Source organism: Larimichthys crocea, chromosome XX (genome assembly GCF_000972845.2).
Source record: "Larimichthys crocea isolate SSNF chromosome XX, L_crocea_2.0, whole genome shotgun sequence".
Lineage (NCBI taxonomy): Eukaryota > Metazoa > Chordata > Actinopteri > Sciaenidae > Larimichthys > Larimichthys crocea.
The window spans coordinates 7,063,658-7,082,815 of NC_040030.1; the positions used below are offsets into that span (position 1 = coordinate 7,063,658).

At 44.4% G+C, this 19,158-nt stretch overlaps 1 protein-coding gene across 1 annotated transcript in view; it reads left to right on the forward strand.

The window, feature by feature from the left end:
• Positions 1–19,158, forward strand: part of zdhhc17 (zDHHC palmitoyltransferase 17) — a 26,922-nt gene continuing 7,764 nt past the window's right edge. Inside the window, exons 1-10 of the mRNA XM_010744348.3 lie at positions 1–140; positions 5,853–5,956; positions 7,094–7,216; positions 8,814–8,891; positions 9,971–10,115; positions 10,445–10,509; positions 11,636–11,798; positions 11,904–12,029; positions 13,416–13,558; positions 14,293–14,393. Coding sequence (XP_010742650.1) covers positions 78–140; positions 5,853–5,956; positions 7,094–7,216; positions 8,814–8,891; positions 9,971–10,115; positions 10,445–10,509; positions 11,636–11,798; positions 11,904–12,029; positions 13,416–13,558; positions 14,293–14,393 — 1,111 coding nt within the window. The 5' untranslated portion in view covers positions 1–77. The remainder of the gene's footprint in view (positions 141–5,852; positions 5,957–7,093; positions 7,217–8,813; positions 8,892–9,970; positions 10,116–10,444; positions 10,510–11,635; positions 11,799–11,903; positions 12,030–13,415; positions 13,559–14,292; positions 14,394–19,158) is intronic.

The window sequence follows — 19,158 nt, forward strand, 5'->3', positions numbered from 1 at the left end:
CCTCCTCCCCCTCTGTTTGTTTCCCCCCTTGCACAGCCTCCCGTTTCCCACAATGCTCAGCGAGCATCACCACCAAGATGGCCGACGCTATGGAGGAGTATGAGAAAGAAGCTGGCTGCGTCCCGATCCTCCATCCCGAGGTATGTTCCCCGGACGTCACGCCTTCGCGCGGACACACGAACGCACGCGAAACTGCGTTAGAGCAAGCCCGCGCGCGGGCCACCGTGTGATTGTGTCGTGTTTTTTTCGCGTTAAACTCCCGATGCCCCCTGCAACACCACCGGCGGAGGTGGCGGTGGTGAGGGGGGTGGCAGGTAGCTAACGATGCTAAAGGCGCTAACGCTAGCACCCCCCCCTCCTCCTCCTCCTCCTTTCTGCTGCATAGCAGGGCAAACGCTGGGGCAGATTGTCCGTGATTCATAACGTGAAGCTAAGGTGCTGCTTTTCTCCGTGTTGCTGACGCAGTGAACCGGACCCGTGAAGCGGCGTGTTTGAGTCCGTGAAGGGGGAAAGTGACGTTAACGCTTAATCCTTCCAGTCAGACGGCGTTAGCCTCCGAGCTAAACTGGCAGTGCTGCCAGGGTTAGCTGCGATGATGGGAATTGGGGTCAAGTGTGTATGGGTACATTAGACTGTGGTGTCCATTATAAATGAATATATACCCAGGAATGTAAAATAAACCCCCTTTGAACTCCCCAAAGCCATATTCATGTCTTAATGTGACATTTTGTAGTCCCTCTCAGCTAGCTAACCTGCAGCACTTTGTTGGTGTTTCTCTGTCAGTTCGTCAGGTCGTCGTTTCTGCCTCATATCGTTGACAATATCTCGTTATGCTTGGATTTAAAATACTATTCACGAAGATAAACAGATTCATTGTGTACACGAACAATACAGGACGGTGTTTGAATCCGATTTATCCAGTAATGACGAACGAAAAAATGACAGTATGGCTGAAAATGATTGATCTCCCCATTGTTAGCACCTCTTTATTATTTTGCCTTCACTGTATGTATTACAGCTACCACAGTCACAGTCACTAAATATGTTTCTATAGGTGGTTTTCAGAAAGCAGAGGCTGTGTTGTCTTTATTCTACATCATGTGCAGACAGTACAGTACAGAGCAGGCATGCTAATGTAGGTTTTGCATACAGAAACACAGCCTGCTTGTTCACTGTTGTTACCTTTTTGGATTGGCAGGTAATCTAGTGTTTATTCTGCCATGTGCAGTCAGTCAGAAGCAAGTCATGGGTAACTGTGGTTAGATGAACCGTAATGGCTGCTTCTGTGAAGGCACACGCTGCATGTTAATATTTGTGGTTTTTGTCTGTTTTATTTTCAGCTGCACAAAGAAGTTTTGTAACGTCATCCACCATCTGTTTACTAGACAATATACGTTTCTTATTGAGAGTGTGAGCACCTTTTCTACCTGAGACGCCTCACTGAAACTCAACACCACTTCACAGCTCCCACAGTCGGGTTGTGCCCACACAGTTTGAGCCGAATCGCTCGACATATGTCATTTAACGCTCCTCTCAGCTGGGTTGGCTTTTGTTAACTAATGTCTCTGTTAAGGACAGTGATTAGATTCAATGTTATTATTGACACACGGATGACATTTAATCTATCAGAGGATCAGTCTGCAAACAAAGAGACCATGAAGCAGGGGGGATGAGTGATGATGTTTGCTACGTAAGTGATCTAATTTTGTGATTTGGCAGTTGGCTGTATGGAACTATAGTTCATAAACTCAGTGTCACATGTGTGTCTTCTGTGCGAAAGCCCCAGGCCGACCAAACCTCCAAATCCTGAAATTCTTTATTAGTTTACACAAGGTGTTTGGCCCTTCTTTGTTATTCATACTAGTCTTCTACACTTTTGCATTCAAGCAGCATTGTTTTCTTCTGTATTGTAGATAAAATTCCTCCCTACAACATCCAAGTGTAGGCCGATAATCATCGTGCTGTTTGTTCTTGCTCACTGTTGGAAGTTCTTTGACACCTCGAGTGGGAGTTCTCCTGATGAATGGAGATGTAATTATCTCCCGTTCTGTTCTTCGCCCCCCCTGACACAATGGAAGCTTGGTGTTTCCCCTCCTCTGTTTGTTCCTCTGGGATGTCACTGGTGGACCTCACTGGGACGTCAGACCAGCGTGCTCAGGTAGCTCCTTGTCTGTCTGGATTTAGCGTTGGAGGCTGAGCCCATGCTCGCCACTGCACACAGAAGGGAAAGGTGGCTGGTTATTGTCACTTGAAGTTTATTACACACACACACACACACAGGCTCTGGTGGCAGAGATTTAAAGAGGTAGAAACGCAGCCAATGTCACACCGCGGTGCAGCTCAGAAAGTGTTATTTTTATGAGACTGTGCTTGCACTTTGTCCGAAGCTTAGTTTTGCAAGAGGTGCATTGTCTGCCACGAATTTGGAGGCAGCGCAGCCTCCAGTGTGTTTAAATCACTGCACAGGAGCACTCACTGTATGACTTGGCTGTCATATTGAAGGGACATGTCCGACCAACAGTAGTTGCCTCATCATGAACGTAGTGCGTCTGCACAGGCTCGCCATAAAGTTGCCCCTCTCTTCAGTGGGGAGCTGCTTTTGAATCTGGGTCATCTCGTAGATGGTAGTGAGAGCAGACTGAGGCTGAATGTATGAGGCACCAGAATTAGAGCAACGGAAGTTTGGTTGCACACTCAGAAGGGCTGTGTGCCCTTTTTCTTGTTTTTTTACTTTTAACCAGCTGAACATGTCAAACACAGTTCAGCGTGTCAAACATTGTCTCTCTCGAGGAGCGTAAGGGATGAACGTTCTCCGCTTCCAATCTCATTTGCTTTTTTAAATGAGTGTTCTTGCACATAAAAGTGGTGTGTGTGTGTGTGTGTGTGTGTGGTAGGGGGTGGGTTAAGCGACTCAATTTGATACTCTGATATTTCCCTCATAAAAATAGTGTTTCCCCTCTGCTTCCTCCTGGCTCGTGGATGTAAACTGTGCCTCTGATATTGAATCAGTCCCTCGAAATGGCTCTCATTTCAGATCAAATCTGATTGTGAGCTATGGCTACAGCTGCAGCGAGAGGATAAACACAATAACAGTAGTCATTGCAGTGAAAAAGCAGTTCACGTTTTTCGATTTTTCAATGTTTGCCCCATCAATGTTGCTCTCACTCTTATGCCGTTGCTGCCATTAGTACTACTACTTCTTGTACATTTTCAAATATGGGACTGTCCTAATATTTTTAGCTCAAGGCACGTGATCCCCCACCTCCCTCCCCTCTCTCCCCAGAGGAATGGTTGCCATATGTCCCACTGACCAGCTCCATTGACAAAAGCCAAGCCTGCCGCCTCACCGAACAGACGAGCTCCTACATCAAAATCAATGCGTGAAATAGATAACACTTTTATTTGATAGTGTCATCTCTGCTGCCCGCTGCGCTGTTGTAGTCATGTTAAGCAGGCATGTCATTAAGAGGTGAAATATGCACGGGCTGCAAATTAGCACTGCACTTCCAAATGCCACCGTCAACTCTGCTGAGTGTGGCTGCTGTAAGAGGTCAAAGGTCATCTCCTGGGAAGGTTGAGATGGAGAAAGTGATTTAACATGTGGTGGTGTCTCAGGGTTCAGAGCTGCCCTCCCTCCGTCCCCACACTGACAGGAAAGCAGTTTCCCTGCCCATGAATTGCGAGCACTTTCCCCTCGATTGGATATCCAGATGAAGGAAGAGGCTTCGAGTTCCTCTTTTTTTTTTTTTTTTTTTTTCCCTGAGCTTCTGCTTCTCAGCACGTTGAATGAAAAAAGCTCAGCGCAGTCCCTTACAGGAAGACAGTCACCTATGTCCCCTCATCACGTCCTCTTTCTTCATCTCCAGCCTGCTTCTCTGTTTTACTTATTGGTCTCTTTATAGTATATCGCAGCAATGTTGACACTTTTCCTCCTGTCGATGATGTTTTTCAACCGGGTCGACTGATTTTGTCTTCGTTATTTCATGTGACATGTTGGCGTGTGACGCGAGTTGGCATTTCGAAGTGGTTTCTGAGGTCTGACTTTATCACACCTGCATATAAGATGTTGTTTATGCTTCTGACATGGCTGTATGTGTTTTTAAACCCACAAGGAAACCACACTTTAGTGGTCTGATGACTAATTTCACATCATTTCTTGTGAGAGCAAAGTGACAGTGACACCTAAAAACTCAGAAGCCGCTATGAAGATCGAGGAGAAGGTTGTGTGAACGTATTAAAATGCAGTTTTCCAGAATTTCAAGTGGTGTATTTCTTACATAACTGTCAGCGTCTTGAAAAGCTATCAGCAGTCAGTACTTCTAGCAGCGCTGCAGAGCGGTGTTTCTATGAGCTGCTCCCTGTTTCGTTTGTCTCGTTCCGGCGGTGTCGCACTATTCCTGTGGTTCACAAGTGGCAGTAGCGCCCCAAGAAAACATGGCAGCTAAAAAATAAGTTAGAAAACATGGACGTAAACAACGCAGCTTTAACAGAAAAAAGCAGCATTGCAAATGTTCTCTGAGGAAGGAAATGTGAAGTTTTCTTGCAAACATAACCTTCGCTTGTTTACAAGGGAAAAAATCCTCCGGGCACCTTTTAAGTCCGCCGCGGTTGGTTGTTTTCATCGGCTGTAATGACAACCGCTGCTGGCAGGTTTACTCAGCTGTGGCTAATTTACATCAGCTCCGTGATGGAGCAGAAATTAGAGGCCATTTTGGCTGTCGTCTGGTAGCCACGTGCCGGTGTCTGAACACTTACACTCGGCTAAAGATGGTTTGTGTAAATGAGGATGATGTGCCTTTTTTTTATGTTTTTATAGTCCTAAAAGGACAAGTCCATCCTGTTCAGATGTCCCAGTAAGACATGAGTGTGACAGTGAGTCAGCATGCACAGAACCAGCACCGTTAAACTAAAACCAGCCAAACTCCATCATTAATTTCCTGATTTTTGAAGACAGGCTTCTCTAAACCCGTCTGTGTTAGTTTATCGAGCGCCCTCTCCTCCACCGCTCCCCGTGGTGGCAGAAACGCTGTCTCAGCACATCCCTCTGGCTCTGTGAGGGAAGTCCAAGCTAAACTCGGACGCATCACGGTTGCAGCTCGGAGTCTCTGTGGCCCTCTGGCTTCGGGCAAGCCTGCCATGTCCTCACCCCTCCCTCCTCCCCGCAGAGGCTCCCTCATTATCCCTCATCGTTACATGCATGCGAGCAGCAGTGCAGCCAAAAAAAGGGTTTGGATGTCTGCTTGAAAGTTGACCAAATATTCAGTCTTTTAAGGCAGCGATGTTGAATTAGCACATTCTGCCATCGCTCTAAATTTGATTCCAGTTCCAGTGTTTGCCTCTCTGTTGTGTCAGGTTTAGCAAATAAAACTAAATTGAATTACCCCGTGGCAGCGAATTAGACTCAACATCCACAAAGACGAACGTCTAAATGGCATATGTCAGCGTGGCTGTTCTGTGTTTACCAGACGCAGCCCTTGTTTCCGGCTGATGGAGGCTAATTGTGCTCTCCTTGGCGTTACTATGGCGGCTAATTGAATGCGAGCAGCACAGCCGCCACATCTGCGTGACAGATTAGATCTTCAGCAGCAACAGGGCTCGACGAACTCAACGTCTTTGTGCCGCAGCCTTCATTTCCCTTTTTTAATGCGGCCATCGATTATAGAAATGAATGTTTAAGTGTCTCTGAGAAAGGCACTTTGGGTGTCACCAGCGGCTCAGTGCTGTCGTTCAAAGCTCGTCCATCTCGTACCGTGAATTTTCATTTGCTCTGTGAATAAATCTTGATTTTTGTCATACTTGTTCATACTTTGGTACCCTGACAACCTGTGTGTTTCTATCTGTTCCTTTTCCAGGAAATCAAACCCCAGAGTCATTACAACCATGGCTACAGTGAGACTGTTAGTCGTAAGAACCACGTGGATGACTACAGCACCTGGGACATCGTCAAAGCCACACAGTGAGTGGATCACACGTTGTACATCCGTGTGTCGTTTGTCTCGCCGCGATGTCGGGATGAGCTTTGGGCTCGCACGGTTGGATGAGTTTGTTGTGGTTTAAAAATCAGCTTCACCCATTGAACCCATTAACCTGTCATTGAACTATGCTAAATAAAATTGCAAGGAAGCACCTGAGGAACGGCGTGTGGAAGTATTTTGTTTCTATGTTGCAGATGGCAAAAGAATCAACACAGATAAGGTACCTTTGCAAACTTTAGAACAACCACCTCACAAAACTCCACAAGACACCGCACAGGAAAATATAAAGTGTGATACACACTCTGACAATGGATGGATGAACATCACTGGCCACATGTTTATGTACATTCAACACCAATACCCACAATTCCTAGTGAACAGACCCATGATTCCTCTGCAAATCCATAGATACACGTAGATCCCTCATCACCTGCTGCTTTCTGTCACTTCCTGTATGTGTAAATCACTAGATCTGCAAAGTGTTTTTGTTCTCTTATTAAACTATGTGAAATGAATTTCATATAAATAATGTTGTACGTAATTATGATTCAAACTAAACTGATTTGTACTGCTCCATTTGAAGTCTCATATGGATGTTTGAGTGATGAACTGCACTATTTGTTGTTGTTTGTAGAGATGGTAGCAGGTGTTATATAATCTTAGTGGCCTGTGCTACATGTATATGCATAAAAAGATGACATATGATCACTAGTGCATACATGGGTTGTTTAGCCTGCATGATTAGTAGAGCGCAGCATATTTACTGGATTATTTGTGTTTTTTGTGTTGCCCCAAATTTGAAATCTAACGGCAGCATGTTTTTAACTGTGGTTTCCTGATTGAGCACACGCAAGGGAAGTCCTTCACACGCTCATAGGAGGATGACAGAACGTTGAGGAGTTTTCTGATAAGACAGAACAAGCTTCATTTGTTTGGCTTGTTACATTTGACAGCAGTGGATATATGCTGCTTTAAATCAAGGTTAGGAATATCTGCCTATGCCACATTCTGCCAAAGTGTGGGTGTCTTGTTTGGGTCTGAGTATCTGTTTATCTGTGTGTCTGTTTATGTCAACTTGCCCTGTGCATATTTAACCCTGTGTTTCCTCTTTTCCTCAGGTACGGCATCTTCGAGCGCTGCAGGGAGTTGGTGGAGGCGGGCTTCGATGTTCGGCAGCCAGACAAAGAAAACGTAACACTCCTCCACTGGGCCGCCATCAACAACAGGATAGACTTGGTCAAGTGAGTCCAATTTTGTGCTCTGGATAAAGTTGATGCCAAAGACTGTCTGTCTGGAAAAATGCAGTAACACTGGTCAATGCTCAGGCGTGTTACCAGCCAGCCATAGAATATTATGATGTCAATAATTGAACTTAAATAAAGATTTAGATAAATCATACATAGACAATTATAAATGTGGCTGCTGCTTTTTATTGCTTGCACAGCTTTTCTAGTGTCGCCTGTTGCTGTCTAAATACAGGAAGAGTTGTCCTGTTTCCTCAACATAAATATTCTTCTCCTTAAATTGTTGTTGAAGCTGATTTCAGGAGTCAAGAGTCTGTATTTAGCTGTTCAGTCGAACACAGACTCCAAACATGTACCGCGTATCCCAATGGAATATTAATATCTGAAGAAAAACCTGAATCATTTGAATAAAAACTTCTCCAAAGTTTGAATATGCCGTGCAGATGGGTGTCACAGTGTCCAGTACAGTTCACATCATTTTCATACTTTATCAGCCATCTAACAGGGCTGTCTGTTCCCATGTCATTCCAGCACAGAGCGATCTAAGTGCTGCGTATTCATTATTAATTGTCTGCAATTAAAGTGACAGTGACATCAATTCAATGAATATATTTAGCTTCATTGCTTCGTTCTGTGTGCGGTGTAATTAGTAGCCACACTGACTGACCACATGTGTGGTGTTTAATTTTTAGTTTTGTGTGAAGATAGAATAATGAGATGACTTCACAGGGCAGTCAGTGAGATGTAAAATATGGAAAAAGAGGCACAGGTGCAGATCATCATGCTTATGAAAAGTCTAAATCACTATCACATTCTTATTTTCCCCAGTGTTTAACTGCCTTCTGCTTTTGTGATTGAAGAGTGAAAGTCATTTTCTCCACTGAGCGCAGATTTGATTATAATAATAACGAGGGCAGTGGTCGGAGAGTTCTCCTGGAGCCAGCGTTTCGTAATTGTTTCATTTGACTTGAGGCCATAAAGATCTTCAGAAGGTGTGTGTGTCACTCTTCCTGAGGCCTTTTTAGGAATATTTCCAAATGTACAAGAGGTAACTGAGCAATCAGATTTCAGGAGAGCAGATGAACCACTCCTTTCCAAAAAGGCTTAACATATGGACACAAGCGTGCTCTGCCAAACCTGATCCACACTCATCCAGCAGGAGACTGACTGATCTTTCTGGTTCGGGCTAAGAGAGAAACATATCAGATTTTTCCAGCTGAAAGTTTGTGGAGGTAGACGTGCTCGAAGCCACGTTTCCTCTGCTGTTACTTATGCTAAGGATTACTGTCATTAATTGACCTGCCAATTAATCTTCTCAAAGATTTGTGAATACTGGTTCTGGTTTGGTATTGCATGCTGTGTGCGGTTTGTACATGCGTCAGGTGTTGGCATGTGTAACACCCCCTACTGCTTCCTGTTACCTTATTGAAGGTCCAGACAACAAGCTCTCCATTGTCAGTTTTACCAGTTTTACAGCTTCCACTGAGATTAGATTAAAACAAAAGAGGTCAGATTCATGACTGGATGCAGTAAAACGTTTCTCCTTACAACTGTGTGTGTGTGTGTGTGTGTGTGTGTGTGTGTGTGTGTGCAGGTACTACATATCAAAGGGAGCCATAGTGGACCAGCTGGGAGGAGACCTCAACTCCACACCTCTGCACTGGGCGACCAGGTAACACACACTCCTCAGCGCCTGTGAATGTTAGAATTATTCTTTTATTATACTTTTTAGGGATGACGTGGTGAAGTCACCTCGCCTGCGGAGATCAGGCCGGCGTCCTCGCTCTCCCGTTCTAAATCACTCCCACAAACACATTTATGAACTCATTCGCAGTCATCCTCTCTTTTTATTGCTGCTGGTTTACGACTAGTTCTCCATCTGAACCTGAGAGTTTGAAGCTATTTTATTTCCTTCTTCCTCTTTTGCAATGATCGCTCATCGTATTGTAACCAGCGAGAGAGGGGGACAAGGTATGCCCTCCCTCCCTTCTCGCAAGCTGACAGGGAGGCATGAAGCGCTCCGGTCCTGAATTATTGATAGGTTTGACAACAGGCATCCGCACCATCGGCGGTATACAGGAGTCCTGTGTCAACCTCTGCCTCCCCCTCCTAACTCGCCTCCAACCAGCCTGTGACCTTTAAAAGCCCCCCCCCGTCCTCCAGCCTCCTCTGCCTGCATGACCTCAGCCGTTTAGACACACACAGTGCTGTTCCAGGCTTTGTCTGCTCGGGTTTACACACGGCTCTAACCGTCACGTTCCTGTGCAGTCACAGTGATATTACACAGGTCTCACACAGGCAATAAAACAAGACTAAAACAGTTTATTTTACCAGTTTGTCTCAAATCTGAGTTGTCCTTTGGGGGCAGACAGAGTTGGTAATAAAAAAATACATTTTAATAACTCAATATACTGTGTGCAATAAAAAAATCTAATAAGTCACCTGAGACACGGCAGAGGCAAACATCAAATGATGGCAGGAGATTAGTCTCTCACCAGCGTACGAGCCTCTATCATTTCATGTGCAAATATAACAGTGGGAGTGAACGAGACCCTGATCTTTGGACTGGTCACATAATCGGAGTGAGCGATAAAGTAAGAAGGTCCTGGCCTTCTTCACCCCCGAACCCGTAAAAGACCAGAGTTACCTGTTCCTGCAGAAAAACTACAAACCATTCTACAACATGGAATCATGAAAGAAACCGATTACTCTGAGAATAAATGAATCCAACCTGTGTTTATCGTCCCACAGACAAGGCCATCTATCCATGGTGGTGCAGCTCATGAAATACGGCGCAGACCCGTCTTTGATCGACGGCGAGGGCTGCAGCTGCGTCCACCTGGCCGCCCAGTTCGGCCACACCTCCATCGTGGCCTACCTTATCGCCAAAGGACAGGTACCGCAGCTTATTTGTCGGGAGGGAGAGCGTAATCCTAAAATCCATATAACGGTTCTTTTTCACAGCAGTGAATGTGCTCGCCTGACAGGAGATCTTTAGTGTGATTACAGGGGTGTTTTTAAAAACTAGACATGGGAGCCGAGCGGCTTCCGTTGCTTTGTCTTTTTCCTGTTTGTGTCTGTGCTGTTTGGGTTTTGTCAACCACTCTGGGACAGTCTGTTTTGAAGGCATTTTGTACCAGAGCCCTCCATCAGGGGGAGCCCTGCTGCTTCTCTGTTCTCCTTCAGCTCCTGCATCTTGTTGATTTGATCTCTCCTCTGTATCAGGATGTGGACATGATGGATCAGAACGGCATGACTCCTCTGATGTGGGCGGCGTACAGAACACACAGGTGTGTACATTTTATAATATGCGTACACACTACTACAGCTTCACGAGGAGTCGCTGATTCTGGCTCAGCCTGAAAAGAAACATTCATGACACAATCCAAGTGGATGTTGAACGACTTTGAGCTTCATATGAACAAACTTCTGCCTGGAAACAAGTCTCAATTACTGACACACACACAAACACACACACTGTGCAGAAGTGCACCAAACAAGCTGGAGCATGTTTCTGCTGACACACTACTTCCTCATGTGTACATGAGTGGTCATTCATCAGACAGATTGCTAACACGGAGAAACAAGCTCAGCCTCATTGGAATATTCACTGATAAGCATTTTTAAAATTCTATTTAGAATGGATCATTTCTGTTTATAATTGAGTCATTGAACTGATCGCTGCACAAGAGCAGATTCTTATTACTAGCAGCAAAACGTGGAGGCATGCAGTAGAACAGCGTGTGACACCGGTGGCTTTTCTAGCAGATGAAATGTGTCGCTGTTGAAAGTGAGAACGCCCCAAAAAATATCTAACGTCTAACAAACGTGAGGAGTTAAAGAAAGATATGATAACAACGTGAATATCTTTTGAATTATGGATTTAAAAATACAATAAATCACGAGATGTCTGAAGACGTCACTGTTGGAAATTCTAACTGCCCTTTTTTCATTATTTTATGATATTTAATAGATAATTGATCATTAAAATATGGTTTAGTTATAGGCTGCAATAAGTGTCTCATTCACGTAGCATTGAGCCTGTTGCTTATTCTATCATTATTTGTATATGTTTGTCTTTCCATTTTTATTTATATGTTATATATTATAATATTTCTTTCTTTCTTTTTTTGGTGTTTTTCTTTGCTCTTTATTTATTTTCCTTACCATGATTACTTCTTTACCTTGATTTTTAAATATATATAAAAGAAAAAAAATATATATGTATGTATGTATTTATCCTCCTGTCACACTAAGAGTAGTTTAAACTAGTTATGTTCGGTTATTAAAATATTGATGAATGAATTGAAATGAATTGAACCTTTCCAGCTGTTTGCCTCTTCCTCCTTGTCACGCGCCTGTCTGTCAGGTGGGTTTCTACCTGGTTTGACTGAATATTGTTCCTCTTTGTGACAGTGTGGATCCTACTCGGCTGCTACTGACCTTTAACGTCTCTGTCAACCTGGGCGACAAATATCACAAGAACACAGCGCTGCACTGGGCCGTGCTGGCTGGCAACACCACCGTCATCAGCCTGCTGCTGGACGCCAACGCTAACGTCGACGCACAGAACATCAAGGTAACACTCGCCTCTCGTAGTTCCACCTTGAACGTAATCACTTTCCTGTCAGTTTCTCTGTGACGGCAGATGTTTACAGGTGATTTGCTGTTTGTTTTTTTTCAGGGCGAAACACCGCTAGATCTCGCCAAGCAGAGGAAGAACGTTTGGATGATCAATCACTTACAGGAAGCGCGGCAGGCCAAAGGCTACGACAGCCCGTCCTACCTGAAGAGACTGAAGATGGACAAGGTACACACACACACACACACACATTACATTATACATTAAAAGAGAAGAGCACACACACACACACATTACATTATACATTAAAAGAGAAGAGCTGAAAAGCATCAAGCAAACAGCTAATTTTGGATCCTTTCAGTAGGATCACATGTAAAGACACACACACACACACACACCTTTTGTATCTCCCTGTTTGACCCCCCCCCTCCCTTGGCTCAGTTCAGACATGCTCAGACCAGTTGGTCCAGGCTGAACCGGTGCTCTGCTGCAGTCACAGCATGTCTGAGGTCGTGATTCAGTCTGAAGCTGTTCAGCTCGTCTTTAACACCCCGATCAGACACTCCGACAGGAAGGAGACAGCTCTTTTAATGACGGGTTATCTTTTAACATTACAGCTTACTGGAAAATCCAGGAGCAAAGTCACTTTTATAGTGTCCAGTCTGACCACGGCGGCCGGTCGTTAATTCACACGTATCCTGATCATAAATACTGATGTATCAGCCAAAACAGACATAAACATCTGTGGTCGGTCATGTCACGCCCTGGTGGACGACGTGTCACTGCTTCTGTGTGTTTCTCTGTTTTAACTGCTTCGATGTGTTGTTGTCTCTCCACGTGTCTGCTGGGATGTTATTAGTTAATGAAGGTAAATCTTTAGAACAGTAAGTTTGTACACAAGTAGACTGAAATGGATGCCCCTTCTCTGCATAGATATGTGTCACTGTGTTTCTACATACATGATGAATAGATTGTAGATTTGAGGTTTGTCCCAGCTTTAGTCCAGATCCCTGTAGTGTCAGGCTCAGTGCAGTAGTGAGTAGAGCTTCACAGGCCTCTTGTAGATGGGTGGAATTCATCTTGGATTGCTTCACAGCTCAGAGAGCCACATGTGTGTAAAAAGACTCAATACTTGATTTCACTGGGTCTCTTGACTCTTTATATAAAGGCAGCACTTTGATCTCATCAACATGTCTGTTGTAATAAGAACATAAAAGCTGAAGATGCTAAAAGATGCTTGTGCTTTTAACTCTCAACAAACTGCAGCTTCAATAGAATTATTAAAAAGACAAACTGTGTCTGATCAGGTCGACGTTTAAGATTGTGATTCATGACTGATATGAATTCTACATCATATTATAAATCCATTTATAGCTACAACATGTTCAGTCCTCCCTACAAAAATCTCTGGATTTTCCATATTTGTGCGCCGTACATCTGCTTCTTATTAATCTATTATCTTTCTTCCCTCTCATTTTTTTTCCACCGACCTTTTTCTTTCCACGCCTTCTTTTCCATCACTTCTATTACATTCTCTCTCCTCCTATATATCCAACCTTTTTCCACCATCTCCCCTGACTTGCCATCTGTCTCCCTCCCCTCCTCCCGCTGCAGGAGTTCAGGCAGAAGGTGATGCTGGGAACACCCTTCCTGGTCATCTGGTTGGTTGGTTTCATCGCTGACCTGGACATTGACTCCTGGCTCATCAAGGGCCTCATGTACGCCGGTGTCTGGGTCACCGTCCAGTTCCTGTCCAAGTACGTATAAACACAGATAACACACACACACTGTGTGTACTCAGATTTATTTATTCATTCTTTATTAGGCATAAATCAGATTTAGATAAATACAGGGGGTCTCATACACTGCATTTGCATACATCCCTACACACATACAATAACACACATATAATTTCCAACATTCCAAGCCGTTCAGTTGCAGGGACAAATACTGGTACACACACACACACACACACATTGCACCCCCTGCTTAAACCCCATTACCACTCCCATCTGCTCCTGCTGGTACAGTTTGTTGTGCCCATCGCTGCTGTTAACTCTATGACTGCAATAACACACATTACCCGCCGCGTCAGCTTTATGTTTAGTGGCATTCTTGGAATAGTTGCTCATTGAAAAAACATTTGTGTCTACGAGCGGCGCTGAGTCGGACTGCGGCGTGTCTTCAGGTTATGGTTTGGTTTATTTTTCTGTTGCTGTCTCCCTGCAGGGTTCAGATCAAAGACTCAGGTTTGCATTAGTCCATATGTGCAGGTTTCACATGTGCAGGAAGAATGCCTTGATGTATTGAATGCATAAGTTATGAGCTGAGCAGTGTCCAGAAAATCCTAGTTTATTGTTATTTTAACTAAAACAAAAAAAGTGGAGTCATCCTTCAACGGTGTCGTTGCCAGAAAAACTCTTTAAAGAAAAACACAGATGAAGAAACTCTGCTGATAACGCCGTCCCTCCTCTCTCCTCTCTCTCTGCAGGGCCTTCTTCGACCACTCCATGCACAGCGCTCTCCCTCTGGGAATCTACCTGGCCACCAAGTTCTGGATGTACGCCACCTGGTTCTACTGGTTCTGGAACGATATCCTTTTCTGTCTCCGACCGCGTCGGTTTTGTCTTTTGCTTTTTTTACATGAAATACGTCACGTGAAACATGAAGCTACACGAGCAGCCGATAGAAACCAAAGGGAAAAGAGCTCCGTTCAAATGTTGCAAAATCTGCCTCTAAAGCTCACTGCTGTTTTTATCCTGTTTGTTAAATCTAAAATTGTTCCTTGCAGTTGCCAGGCAACCAGCCGGTACTCCGGGAAATCACAGCTCCTGGCATTTATTCCCAAAATTCTTTTAAAAACAAAAGCTCCTAGACAGCAGCTAGTTACTCAGGAATGATCTCATTTAGAGAATTGGGTGCTGCAGTGACTGATAACACGATTAAACTGGGATGAATACCCATGAGGCTTTGCTCTGTGCATTATGAAACTGAAGCTTTTATGTTCAAACACAAGGCGGTCAGTCAGTCAGAGCCACACTTTGCAGAGATAAAATGACATTTCCAGTTGAAACAGTAAGTAACTGTGTTCCATGTTGGCAAACTTTTCACTTCAGTCTGTCTGATGGATGAATTATGTTGAATGAAATGATTTAGAGTTTTGACATTTAACTGATTCTTGACTCATCCAGATGACATGCAGTGCATTTCAGTTTAGCTTCGGGACACTTGACCCATTCCCCCCGACATCAAACGCAACATTTGGCAGTGAGTCAAGTTATAGTCTGGTCCTCTGTAGTTCAGCACTTCTGTCCACCTGTTTTAGTCTTATTCACCCACGTTCCACTTGTGTGTGTGTGTGTGTGTGTGTGTGTGTGTGTGTGTGTGTGTGTGTGTGTGTGTGTGTGTGTGTGTGTGAAGCATGCCAGAGTGCAGAGACCTGGCACGAACTGTTCACTGGAAACAAAAGGCATTGATTCAAAGCCTTGCAGTTGTGAAACGGGCTATTTATCCTTTGCCTTTTTTAGCAATCGCACAGATCACCCGACATAAGCCAAAAGCTTTTATGTATCCGCGAGGCCGGTTTGTAAATTGAGCAAATGTGGTCTCCACGAAGGAGAGAAGATCTCAATAAAATATGGACTTTTACAGCGTTGTGCTGCCTGCTGTGCATTTTGGTTGAAGACAAAAGACGACCAGGAAAAAAAGTGCTCGCGTTGGCAGGCTGCAGATAAAGTCACAGGCCGGTTTGAGTGGATAAAAGGAGTGGAGAAATGTTCATCGGAAAGAGCAGGAGGACGATGTTAAACAGATGCAGGCATGAAGTGCCACATGCCCTGGGGTCTCATTGTGATGCATATTTAAGTCAACATGTAAAATAAGTGTCTAAATGAGCGTGCTGTTTAGCTCGCGGTGCCTGTTGCTGTGCTCGGATTGTAAACAGGGAGTTCAGTGTGCAGCAGCAGCTGCTGAGTGAAACCCAACCAAGCGACTCCAGAGAGTTTCTGTTGGCCTCAGCACTGCTGCTCGCACGTTTTTTTTTTTTTTTTTTTTTTTTTTTTCTCTTCACGGAAGAATTGCCTGTCTGTTCAGATGCTGCTAATTGCAAGAGGTGAGAGGGGAGTTCTTGTTTGTGGAAGGCATTTAATTTTCCGCCTCATTGCTTCACTAATAGGACAGGAGAGAGAGGTGTGTTTGACCTGAGCTTGTTGAAAAAGAAATGTGCACTCTAAGGTTTTAAAACGCTGCCGGCTAAGTGTTTTGAACGACGGAAGGAGGCTCCTGCAGTGACCTTAACCTGCTGCCTAAGCCAGGCTTACTTCTGTAAATGTTTGAAAGTCTGAGGCAGGTTGTTTCTTGTGTGAAGACATTTGCTCATGAATTCCCTCCTTTGCCCTCCAGCTATCAGGCTTGTCATTATCCTTTGTGTCTGCCATGAATCTCTTTCCAGTAATGCTGTCTTTCACCTGCCTTTTGTAACCGAAAGACATGCCACTTCATGTTCCTGACGACACGTGGACTTTCTAGCTTCTCTCCTGCAGCGCTGCGCACACAGGATATCTGTTTTAAACTGAGGCGACTCATGTGACACTCGGTTCTTGTCCTGTGACCTGCCACAAAGTTCTGTTTAGTTCGCGTTTATTTATGCAAATCGAGTGATTTGCTAATCAGGAGCACTGTGAGACCAGATAATGTTGTACTAGTTTTAACTAGAGGTTAATAATAAATGCAAAGATAACATACAGTATGAGGTCAGACTGCTACCCACAAGCCTTATTGACCCATGGAAGCCATAGTTAAAGTCGGGGTTGTGTTAGCAAGAAATTAGTTTGTACATTGACATGTTGACTGAAGGCAAAAGTGTTTCAAACAATCATGTTTAAAGGTGGGATGAAAACCCAACTGCTTGGACGTCTTTGTGCCGATCATTCCTGGAAAGGAATTCACATTTGTACACACAAAAATGACAGATAGTTGAGTTAAGAATGAACAAATACAGCGTGAAAAGTTCAAATCCTACGTACTTTCACTGCGTGATGTGGGCATGAATTAATCCCATTCCCAGCCATCAGTTTCTATGTGCGTGGAGTGGAAAGGCAAGCACGTGAAATGGTTTCTCACTGGAGCTGAGAACCATCCGCTGCTTATCTCGATGCACTTCTAACTTCTAAGAACAGTAGTGTTAGTAGGTGAAAATGGATGTTTCTCCTGACAGTTTTCTGTAGATCTTGTCTGGCTGATGTCAGATTGTAGGTTTTGGACAGGGGAGAGGGGTTTTCCCGAAGCTGTTCCACCATTCAACAAGCAATTTGTTTGAAGAACACGGATGCCTTTAACCTCTAATGTCCTCCTTTGTGTTCTTCAGTCTGTGGTGTCAGGGGAGGAATCAGTTTACTTTCTCTGACCCTTCATGGCCTGGTTACACAAACTCTAAGACAGGTCGCTGGAGTTCCCCATTTTGTACGAGTGTGCAGTTTGGGTGAACATTTATTGAACTTGGAGTGAGAACATAAACCTTTCATTTGTGTCATTGGCTGAAAGATTCCAACATCTGGTTTTAACGTGCCTTATTTATCTGGTCTGATGTTGAAGGAAGACAATTCCACTGGACTTTTTTACCATCCCGGGTGACGTTTTCATTGGATTACTTATAATAAGCAAGAAGGCAAAGCAGCATCGAGGGAGAAATTGGAGATTGCTGTTTTGTTTTTGATGATTCACATCTCTCATCACGTCTCTGTTAGGCTGTGTTGTCATACAGCCCAGCGTTTTGCAAAGCTTTGTTCTGCCTTCCAGGTTCAAACATTTTATCTGCCAGTTCTGACCCATTTTCTGCCATTGTGAGTTCATTATCCTCCTCAGGCCTGCGTTTGCAATTAGATCAGATGACGAGGGTGGAGCTCTATGACGGCGCTTTTTTCCCCCCCCAGAGTCGGATCATATTTTCTTCGATAGACTTTGCTCTGAGTAAATTTCCAGCAGGTGAACGTCTGAAAATAACAGAATGATGACGTCGGAGTGGAATAAGAGTGCAGAAACCTGAAGATTTGGATCATCATATGCATTCAAGATAACATTTTGTACTGTTTTTACTCAAAAACTTCATCATGGTTTCACCCTGGAGTTTTGTACTGTACTAATGTACCTGACCGTTGTGAAAGGGGAGGAAAAGCAGTCCGCATTCACACCTTCATCTACGCCCATGAGCTTTGTATAGTGACCAAGAATGAGCTCAGGGTGGCTGGAGCTTTGAGCTGCTCCTCTGAATTGAAAGGAGCCAGCTGAGGTTGGTTCTGGCGTCATTAGGTCTAGTCCTCCTGGGTCCGTCTTTCTTTTAATGTTTTCTGGGCACATCGAACTAGGAGCCCGGGGCAGACTCATAACCTGCTGGAGGGATTATGTCGGCGATCTGGCCTTGGAGCGCCTCCGGATCCCCCAAGAGGAGCTGGAAAATGTTGCTGTGGAGAGCGACATCTGGAGCACCCTGCTTAACCTGCTGCCACCCCGACCCCACCCAGGATAAGTGGAAGAAAATGGATGCATGACGTGATGTTTGTTTCGCTAGAGCATATCTCCACATCATTGCGGTCTTCAAATAACCACACTGATAAATCTGTGTCTGGCCCTCTGGTGTCAAACACACACAGATAAATCTGCTAACAGGAGGTGATGACTGTCTCTCCCTGAGGAAGCATCCAGACCCATTTATCTGACGCCTTGCATTGATCACTGGCACCATCTCTGCAGCCCCACTGGTCACTGAGTTATTAAACCAGCGAGGACCTCTGGGGAGTGTTTTGACGATGATTTTCAGCAGGGGGATAATGTCAGCAGCCAGTTCTTTTAAGGAGATACTTATGAAGATCAATGTGGTCATCAGGGAGCACGCAGAGGCAGCACTCACTCTGTCAGTGCTTAGAAAGTACTCATCACTGGAGTCATAACCGTGCTAGAGGGATGACCACAGAAGCCATCGGAACAAATGGCAACAAAGGAAAGAACGTGGTTTCCTCCGTAGCTGCTAGTTATTACAGCAGACCTACAGGGCTGCAAACTCCTGTCAACATCTTGTGGCTGGTTTTATCAAGCGTTTGTGACAGTAGAGAATCCAGAATTCAGCCTTGTTACGCCTCATCCCTACAGTTCAGTAAAGCTCCAGGAACCCGGGATTTGCTCGTCCTTCAACATCAATCCTTTTGTTTCACCTTTTTGTCAACTAAAACACAATTATTGGACTTTCTATGGACACTCAACTGCTCTGGTAGCAAGGCTATGTAGCCAATCAATACGAAGCCTGACAATGAGGTCATACATGTGAGAACAAAGACGAGACGGCCAGACAAGAGCTTATTAATAT